This window comes from Oncorhynchus gorbuscha, unplaced genomic scaffold (genome assembly GCF_021184085.1).
Source record: "Oncorhynchus gorbuscha isolate QuinsamMale2020 ecotype Even-year unplaced genomic scaffold, OgorEven_v1.0 Un_scaffold_2987, whole genome shotgun sequence".
In the NCBI taxonomy this organism is placed as follows: Eukaryota; Metazoa; Chordata; class Actinopteri; order Salmoniformes; family Salmonidae; genus Oncorhynchus; species Oncorhynchus gorbuscha.
In genome coordinates, this window is record NW_025747353.1 from 9,610 (window position 1) to 20,000 (window position 10,391).

General features: G+C 46.0%; 1 protein-coding gene and 1 long non-coding RNA gene across 2 annotated transcripts in view; both read left to right on the plus strand.

Moving 5' to 3' along the window:
• The first annotated feature begins 2,880 nt into the window (after window positions 1–2,880).
• Window positions 2,881–4,893, plus strand: LOC124027198. Its single transcript, XR_006837376.1, has 3 exons — window positions 2,881–2,927; window positions 4,684–4,782; window positions 4,855–4,893. It is a non-coding gene; the product is annotated as an uncharacterized LOC124027198 (long non-coding RNA).
• An 18-nt stretch (window positions 4,894–4,911) lies between these two features.
• Window positions 4,912–10,391, plus strand: part of LOC124027197 (ankyrin-3-like) — a gene marked incomplete at its 3' end in the record, with an annotated part of 44,629 nt that continues 39,149 nt past the window's right edge. The window contains exons 1-2 of the mRNA XM_046339666.1: window positions 4,912–5,050; window positions 7,107–7,205. Of these exons, the coding sequence (XP_046195622.1) occupies window positions 7,158–7,205 (48 nt within the window). The remainder of the gene's footprint in view (window positions 5,051–7,106; window positions 7,206–10,391) is intronic.

Genomic DNA, 10,391 nt, shown 5'->3' on the forward strand with positions numbered 1-10,391 from the left:
CTCTAAAACAAGGCCAGGGTAAGACTCCTCTAAAACAAGGCCAGGGTAAGACACCTCTAAAACTAGGCCAGGGTAAGACTCATCTAAAACAAGACCAGGTAAGACTCCTCTAAAACTAGGCCAGGGCAAGACTCCTCTAAAGCAAAGGCCAGGGTAAGACTCTCTAAAGCAAGGCCAGGGTAAGACTCCTCCTAAAACTAGGCCAGGGTAAGACTCCTCTAAGCAAGGCCAGGATAAGACTCCTCTAAAACAAGGCCAGGGTAAGACTCCTCTAAAGCAAGGCCAGGGTAAGACTCCTCTAAAATTAGGCCAGGTAAGACCCTCTAAAGCAAGGCCAGGGTAAGACTCCTCTAAAACAAGGCCAAGGGTAAGACTCCTCTACAACAAGGCCAGGGTAAGACTCCTCTAAAACAAGGCCAGGGTAAGACTCCTCTACAACAAGGCCAGGATAAGACTCCTCTAAAGCAAGACCAGGGTAAGACTCCTCTAAAACAAGGCCAGGGTAAGACTCCTCTAAAACAAGGCCAGGGTAAGACTCTCTAAAACAAGGCCAGGTAAGACTCCTCTACAACAAGGCCAGGATAAGACTCCTCTAAAGCAAGACCAGGGTAAGACTCCTCTAAAACAAGACCAGGGTAAGACTCCTCTAAAACAATGCCAGGTAAGACTCCTCCATAACAAGACCAGGTTGGTAAGTCTCCTCTAAACAAGGCCAGGGTACGACTCTCTAAAAACAAGATCAGGGTAAGACTCCTCTAAAACAAAAACAGGGTAAGCCTCCTCTAAAGCAAGGCCAGGGTAGACTCCTCTAAAACTAGACCAGGTAAGACTCCTCTAAAACAAGGCCAGGGTTGGTAAGTCTCCTCTAAACAAGGCCAGGGTAAGACTCCTCTAAAACAAGATCAGGGTAAGACTCCTCTAAAACAAGGCCAGGGTAAGACTTCACTAAAGCAAGGCCAGGGTAAGACTCCTCTAAAACAAGGCCAGGGTAAGACTCCTCTAAAACAAGGCCAGGGTAAGACTTCACTAAAACAAGGCCGGGTAAGACTCCTCTAAAACAAGGCCAGGCTATGTGGGGGTGGCTAGTCCTCTTCTGGCTGTGCCGGGTGGAGATTATAACAGAACATGGCCAAGATTTAAAATGTTCATAAATGACCAACATGGTCTAATAATAATAAGGCAGAACAGTTGAAACTGGAGCAGCAGCACGGCCAGGTGGACTGGGGACAGCAATGAGTCATAATGTCAGGTAGTCCTGAGGCATGGTCCTAGGGCTCAGGTCCTCCGAGAGAGAGAAAGAAAGAGAGAATTTGAGAGAGCACACTTAAATTCACACAGGACACCGAATAGGACAGGAGAAGTACTCCAGATATAACAAACTGACCCTAGCCCCCGACACATAAACTATTTCTGCAGCATAAATACTGGAGACAGGAGGGGGTCAGGAGACACTCTAAAACAAGACCAGTATAGGTAAGACTCCCTCTAAACAAGACCAGTATAGGTAAGACTCCTCTAAAACAAGGCCAGGGTAAGAGTCCTCTAAAAGAAGACCAGGGTAAGACTCATCAGGCCGAATGTGCAGGGTAGTACCCAATAGCCCCTGCAGATATCATTCTACAGCTGCTGGAGTCAGTCTGCACTCCCCCTGCCAAGGCCCTTACACATGGACACACCCTGCCAAGGCTCTCAGTCGGTCATATCTCTGCACTATGAAATATGAGCCTATAGATGCTTATAGATGCACATCATGCATTTACTCTGTCATAGCACGTGATTTGAGCTGGTTTGAGCTGATATATGAATACCATTAGCTGTCACTAGAGGGAGGTGTTCTTCAGCCCAGTACCACAGACTACCTCAGACATGACTGTCCTGCAGACACAGTTCACTAACCCCAGTACCACAGACTACCTCAGACCTGACTGTCCTGCAGACACAGTTTACTAACCCCAGTACCACAGACTACCTCAGACCTGACTGTCCTGCAGACACAACTGACAGTGATACTGTACTTTAGGTTGTGTTAAGGGTATCTTCATAGGGTGTAGCTGTTTACAATACACTCAGAACATACCACTGATAACCTGCTGTTAGTGTCATTCAAAGTGCTGCATGTGTGGGTATTGTCTTAATGTCTAATCTGATGGGAATAATGACTATACTGTATGTGGGGTATTATCTTAATGTCTAATCTGATGGAAATAATGACTATACTGTATGTGTGGGTATTGTCTTAATGTCTAATCTGATGGGAATAATGACTATACTGTATGTGTGGGTATTGTCTTAATGTCTAATCTGATGGGAATAATGACTATACTGTATGTGGGTATTGTCTAAATGTCTAATCTGATGGAAATAATGACTATACTGTATGTGTGGTATTGTCTTAATGTCTAATCTGATGGGAATAATGACTATACTGTATGTGGGTATTGTCTTAATGTCTAATCTGATGGGAATAATGACTATACTGCATGTGTGGGTATTGTCTTAATGTCTAATCTGATGGGAATAATGACTATACTGTATGTGTGGGTATTGTCTAAATGTCTAATCTGATGGAAATAATGACTATACTGTATGTGTGGGTATTGTCTTAATGTCTAATCTGATGGGAATAATGACTATACTGTATGTGGGGTATTGTCTTAATGTCTAATCTGATAGAATAATGACTATACTGCATGTGTGGGTATTGTCTTAATGTCTAATCTGATGGAAATAATGACTTTACTGTATGTGTGGGTATTATCTTAATGTCTAATCTGATGGAAATAATGACTGTACTGTATTTATGACTTGATGTTGTGTCTCCTTCTCAGAATGACATCACACCGCTGCATGTGGCTTCCTAAGAGAGGGAATGGCAACATGGTGAAAGTTCTGCTGGAGAGGGAGGCACGATAGACGCCAGGACTAAGGTTAGATATACACTGTACTACATTATACAATGGGTGGGTCTAATCCTGAATGCTGATTGGTTAAATCAGCATTCCAGCCAGCTGCGTCTATTCCACAAGTTACCACCGGCTAAATCTATGACATTAAAATGCCTATTTACTCTCTTCCATCTGACTGCACAATCCACAGTCTCATCAGCCCAGCCAGGCAATTTATAACCTTTATCTCCACTATAAAAAGCATCTAGACATTATCTCACATTTCTTTTAGACTAACATTTAGTTTTAACAGCGGAGATTTGTATAAACCTTGCTGTCTGTCACCCGACATTTTCAACATTGTTTCTATATTCATATTAGATCTCCAGCTGTCCCATAGTAATGTGTCGGGTGTCGGGACGAGACAGACAGGCAGGCAGAGTTTCTCAGACAGTCCAAATCATGAATCAGCTTGTATACTTTTTATGGATATATACAAAGAAATGTCCATTAAAAGGTTAATATAAGCTAAACGAAGTGCAGATAGTTTGTAGTCTTTCCAGCTTCAGTTTGAAGTGATTGTGTTAGCTGTGTTGTTGGCTCCTCTGAACAACGAAAGAGCAGTCCTGACGAGTGACCACATTTCCTACGCCTGGCAAAATCGTACCTCATTAGCTCATCGTTATGGATGTATCCAAATAAATGTCACTAGAAAACAACTTGAGCAAATGAAAATGCGGCTACTTTGCTGTTATTCTGGCTGTACTTTTTGACGTGATGGTAATTTAGCCGTAGTTGGCTAGCTAGCAAGCAAGGGATAAAGATGTTGCCAGCCAGAATGGCAATGGAACATTCATCACTTTAGAAGTGTCTTTGTGTTTCCAAGTCACTAAATCTTCATCAGCGCCAATTGAGAATGCACTGAGTACAACGCTCAGTCGGACCTCATAGAACTTTCCACGATGTAGTGACGCAACGTGAAACCTGTGAATTCTTACAGTGGGACCTCATAGAACTTCCCATGATGTAGTGACGCAACGTGAAACCTGTGAATTCTTACAGTCGGACCTCATAGAACTTCCCATGATGTAGTGACGCAACGTGAAACCTGTGAATTCTTACAGTGGACCTCATAGAACTTCCCATGATGTAGTGACGCAACGTGAAACCTGTGAATTCTACAGTCGGACCTCATAGAACTTCCCATGATGTAGTGACGCAACGTGAAACCTGTGAATTCTTACAGTCGGACCTCATTATGACATAAAGCCCTGTATGGAAGCTGCTCTTCTCTAGTATTGTCTCAGTCCCAGATGTAACATGGTTGTTTTGACAATAGAAATAGCAATACTACTGTAAATGATTCATGTTTATTGTCCTACAGGAGGACTGGACCATGGTCAGATTCATGTTTATTACCCTACGGGAGGACTGGTCTGTGGTCAGATTCATGTTTATTGCCCTACGGGAGGACTGGTCTGTGGTCAGATTCATGTTTATTGTCCTACGGAGGACTGGTCTGTGGTCAGATTCATGTTTATTGCCCTACGGGAGGACTGGTCTGTGGTCAGATTCATGTTTATTGTCCCTACAGGAGGACTGGTCTGTGGTCAGATTCATGTTTATTGTCTGCTAAATGACTTAAATGTAAATGTAAATGTAAATGTCCTACAGGAAGTCAATCTAGCTCACACAACATACACAAAACATCTAGAAAGCCCAGCAGGAAAGAACCAATAGTCAGAGATCAGTAAGTAACCTGTGTAATGCCCTACTTCCCCTTAACCTTTGACCCCAGGACGGTCTGACCCCTCTCCACTGTGGCGCCAGGAGCGGACATGAACAGGTGCTGGAGATGCTGCTAGACAGAGGAGCTCCCATCCTGTCCAAAACTAAGGTACAGTAACTATGACAATGTCTTTCTCTCTGTCCCTGTCCCCCTCTAAACTGTCTGTCTGTCCCCCTCCAGAACGGTCTGTCTCCCCTCCACATGGCCACCCAGGGGACCATCTGAACTGTGTTCAGCTCCTGCTACACCACGAGGTTCCTGTTGATGATGTCACCAACGACTATCTGACGGCCTTGCATGTCGCCGCCCACTGCGGACACTACAAGTCGCCAAGGTCATTGTGGACAAGAAGGCCAATCCCAACGCTAAAGCACTGGTAAGCATCAGTCACACTGTGTATTTAAAATCGCTGTTAGATGTTAGCTTAGCTTAAGCTTAGCATTATTTTAATAATAAGTTAGCATTAACTTTAGCAGTAGCTACTCTTCCTGGGATCCACACTAAATTGGAAACACAGAAGAGTGACATGGGAACAGTAACATCACTTCCTGTTGTATATCATTCTGCCTCATCCAGTCCACAGCCTCTGAGGCTGACAGTAAAGTGTGTTGGCTGGCTGCAGGGTTAGGGCTAGGGTTTATGGCATCAGGCAGCCACTAGTATACTGGTATGGTGTTTAGTCATTGGAACAGAATGACTGAAGTGTAGAGAAAAAAGGAAGAAGAGTAAAGAGGAACTGAAGAAATAACACACGGTGCCAAACCTCAAAGCAGCCAGAGGCCAGTTACTGTAACTCCACATGTTTATCTGGTTAGTATCTGGTTAGCTGTGTGTTTACCAGGCTGGTTAGCTGTGTGTTAACTAGGCTGGTTAGCTGTGTGTTAACCAGGCTGGTTAGCTGTGTGTTTACCAGGCTGGTTAGCTGTGTGTTAACCAGGCTGGTTAGCTGTGTGTTAACCAGGCTGGTTAGCTGTGTGTTAACCAGGTAGGACATCTGTAGAGTTGTGTTGTGTGTTAACCAGCCAGGACATCTGTAGAGTTGTGTTGTGTGTTAACCAGCCAGGACATCTGTAGAGTTGTGTTGTGTGTTAACCAGCCAGGACATCTGTAGAGTTGTGTTGTGTGTTAAACAGCCAGGACATCTGTAGAGTTGTGTTGTGTGTTAACCAGCCAGGACATCTGTAGAGTTGTGTTGTGTGTTAACCAGCCAGGACATCTGTAGAGTTGTGTTGTGTGTTAACCAGCCAGGACATCTGTAGAGTTGTGTTGTGTGTTAACCAGCCAGGACATCTGTAGAGTTGTGTTGTGTGTTAACCAGCCAGGACATCTGTAGAGTTGTGTTGTGTGTTAACCAGCCAGGACATCTGTAGAGTTGTGTTGTGTGTTAACCAGCCAGGACATCTGTAGAGTTGTGCTGTGTGTTAACCAGCCAGGACATCTGTAGAGTTGTGTTGTGTGTTAACCAGCCAGGACATCTGTAGAGTTGTGTTGTGTGTTAAACAGCCAGGACATCTGTAGAGTTGTGTTGTGTGTTAAACAGCCAGGACATCTGTAGAGTTGTGCTGTGTGTTAAACAGCCAGGACATCTGTAGAGTTGTGTTGTGTGTTAACCAGCCAGGACATCTGTAGAGTTGTGTTGTGTGTTAAACAGCCAGGACATCTGTAGAGTTGTGTTGTGTGTTAAACAGCCAGGACATCTGTAGAGTTGTGCTGTGTGTTAACCAGCCAGGACATCTGTAGAGTTGTGTTGTGTGTTAACCAGCCAGGACATCTGTAGAGTTGTGCTGTGTGTTAACCAGCCAGGACATCTGTAGAGTTGTGCTGTGTGTTAACCAGCCAGGACATCTGTAGAGTTGTGTTGTGTGTTAACCAGCCAGGACATCTGTAGAGTTGTGTTGTGTGTTAACCAGCCAGGACATCTGTAGAGTTGTGTTGTGTGTTAAACAGCCAGGACATCTGTAGAGTTGTGTTGTGTGTTAAACAGCCAGGACATCTGTAGAGTTGTGTTGTGTGTTAACCAGCCAGGACATCTGTAGAGTTGTGTTGTGTGTTAACCAGCCAGGACATCTGTAGAGTTGTGTTGTGTGTTAACCAGCCAGGACATCTGTAGAGTTGTGTTGTGTGTTAACCAGCCAGGACATCTGTAGAGTTGTGTTGTGTGTTAACCAGCCAGGACATCTGTAGAGTTGTGTTGTGTGTTAACCAGCCAGGACATCTGTAGAGTTGTGCTGTGTGTTAACCAGCCAGGACATCTGTAGAGTTGTGTTGTGTGTTAACCAGCCAGGACATCTGTAGAGTTGTGCTGTGTGTTAACCAGCCAGGACATCTGTAGAGTTGTGTTGTGTGTTAACCAGCCAGGACATCTGTAGAGTTGTGTTGTGTGTTAACCAGCCAGGACATCTGTAGAGTTGTGTTGTGTGTTTTTCTTTTAGAATGGTTTCACTCCGCTCCACATCGCCTGCAAGAAGAACAGAATCAAAGTGATGGAACTGCTGCTGAAACACGGAGCATCTATACAGGCAGTGACCGAGGTAGGAACTGAAACACGGAGCGTCTATACAGGCAGTGACCGAGGTAGGAACTGACACGGAGCGTCTATACAGGCAGTGACCGAGGTAGGAACTGAAACACGGAGCGTCTATACAGGCAGTGACCGAGGTAGGAACTGACACACGGAGCGTCTATACAGGCAGTGACCGAGGTAGGAACTGAAACACGGAGCATCTATACAGGCAGTGACCGAGGTAGGAACTGAAACACGGAGCGTCTATACAGGCAGTGACCGAGGTAGGAACTGAAACACGGAGCATCCATACAGGCAGTGACCGAGGTAGGAATTGACACGGAGCGTCTATACAGGCAGTGACTGAGGTAGGAACTGACACACGGAGCGTCTATACAGGCAGTGACCGAGGTAGGAACTGAAACACGGAGCGTCTATACAGGCAGTGACCGAGGTAGGAACTGACACACGGAGCGTCTATACAGGCAGTGACCGAGGTAGGAACTGAAACACGGAGCATCTATACAGGCAGTGACCGAGGTAGGAACTGAAACACGGAGCGTCTATACAGGCAGTGACCGAGGTAGGAACTGAAACACGGAGCGTCTATACAGGCAGTGACCGAGGTAGGAACTGAAACACGGAGCATCCATACAGGCAGTGACCGAGGTAGGAACTGACACGGAGCGTCTATACAGGCAGTGACCGAGGTAGGAACTGAAACACGGAGCGTCTATACAGGCAGTGACTGAGGTAGGAACTGACACGGAGCGTCTATACAGGCAGTGACCGAGGTAGGAACTGACACGGAGCGTCTATACAGGCAGTGACCGAGGTAGGACCTGACACGGAGCGTCCATACAGGCAGTGACCGAGGTAGGAACTGACACGGAGCGTCTATACAGGCAGTGACCGAGGTAGGAACTGAAACACGGAGCATCCATACAGGCAGTGACCGAGGTAGGAACTGACACGGAGCGTCTATACAGGCAGTGACCGAGGTAGGAACTGAAACACGGAGCGTCTATACAGGCAGTGACTGAGGTAGGAACTGACACGGAGCGTCTATACAGGCAGTGACCGAGGTAGGAACTGACACGGAGCGTCTATACAGGCAGTGACCGAGGTAGGACCTGACACGGAGCGTCCATACAGGCAGTGACCGAGGTAGGAACTGACACGGAGCGTCTATACAGGCAGTGACCGAGGTAGGAACTGAAACACGGAGCGTCTATACAGGCAGTGACCGAGGTAGGAACTGACACGGAGCATCTATACAGGCAGTGACTGAGGTAGGAACTGAAACACGGAGCGTCTATACAGGCAGTGACCGAGTAGGAACTGAAACACGGAGCGTCTATACAGGCAGTGACCGAGGTAGGAACTGACACGGAGCGTCTATACAGGCAGTGACCGAGGTAGGAACTGAAACACGGAGCGTCTATACAGGCAGTGACCGAGGTAGGAACTGACACGGAGCATCTATACAGGCAGTGACCGAGGTAGGAACTGACACGGAGCGTCTATACAGGCAGTGACCGAGGTAGGAACTGAAACACGGAGCGTCTATACAGGCAGTGACCGAGGTAGGAACTGACACGGAGCGTCTATACAGGCAGTGACCGAGGTAGGAACTGAAACACGGAGCGTCTATACAGGCAGTGACCGAGGTAGGAACTGAAACACGGAGCGTCTATACAGGCAGTGACCGAGGTAGGAACTTCAGAAGACCTACAGAGGACCTACTAACTAACATGTTGTCTTCTGACTGACTGTGTCTATCTGTTCAACCATTCTAGAGTGGATCTCTGTTCTGTGGTGGTTGTGCTTAATAGGTGTACATGGACACTAAGTGGATCTCTGTTCTGGTGTGTTTGTCTTTGATAGGTGGACATGGACACTAAGTAGATCTCTGTTCTGTGGTGTTTGTCTTTGATAGGTGGACATGGACACTAAGTGGATCTCTATTCTGGTGTTTTTTGTCTTTGATAGGTGAACATGGACACTAAGTAGATCTCTGTTCTGTGGTGTTTGTCTTTAATAGGTGGACATGGACACTAAGTGGATCTCTGTTCTGTGGTGTTTGTCTTTGATAGGTGGACATGGATAGGATAAAGTAATCCTTCTCACCCCCCCCCCCTTAAAAGATTTAGATGCACTATTGTAAAGTGGCTGTTCCACTGGATGTCATAAGGTGAATGCACCAATTTGTAAGTCGCTCTGGATAAGAGCATCTGCTAAATCACTTAAATGTAATGTAAATGACACTAAGTGGATCTCTGTTCTGTGGTGTTTGTCTTTGATAGGTGGACATGGACACTAAGTGGATCTCTGTTCTGTGGTGTTTGTCTTTGATAGGTGGACATGGACACTAAGTGGATCTCTGTTCTGTGTTGTTTGTCTTTGATGGGTGGACATGGACACTAAGTGGATCTCTGTTCTGGGGTGTTTGTCTTTGATAGGTGGACATGGACACTAAGTGGATCTCTGTTCTGTGGTGTTTGTCTTTGATAGGTGGACATGGTCACTAAGTGGATCTCTGTTCTGTGGTGTTTGTCTTTGATGGGTGGACATGGACACTAAGTGGATCTCTGTTCTGGGGTGTTTGTCTTTGATAGGTGGACATGGACACTAAGTGGATCTCTGTTCTGTGGTGTTTGTCTTTGATAGGTGGACATGGACACTAAGTGGATCTCTGTTCTGGGGTGTTTGTCTTTGATAGGTGGACATGGACACTAAGTGGATCTCTGTTCTGTGGTGTTTGTCTTTGATAGGTGGACATGGACACTAAGTGGATCTCTGTTCTGTGGTGTTTGTCTTTGATAGGTGGACATGGACACTAAGTGGATCTCTGTTCTGTGGTGTTGATAGGTGGACATGGACACTAAGTGGATCTCTGTTCTGGGGTGTTGATAGGTGGACATGGACACTAAGTGGATCTCTGTTCTGGGGTGTTGATAGGTGGACATGGACACTGAGTTCTGGTGATTGGAGTTGTTTGCTACAGACTGTTTGCAGTGGTTTTTGAAGTGAAGTATCTGAGTTAGCTGAGGTTCTGTGTTAGGAGTTTTATCTGGACATGACACATGTTGCTGACAGGGTCTTGAGGAGGAAGGCTTGGTGCTGGTCAGAGGGGCTGGCTCTGATATCAGTTTATACCAGAAAAGGGCCAGATAACTTATGTTGTGAGCTAGGGGCTGGGGGCTATGCACTC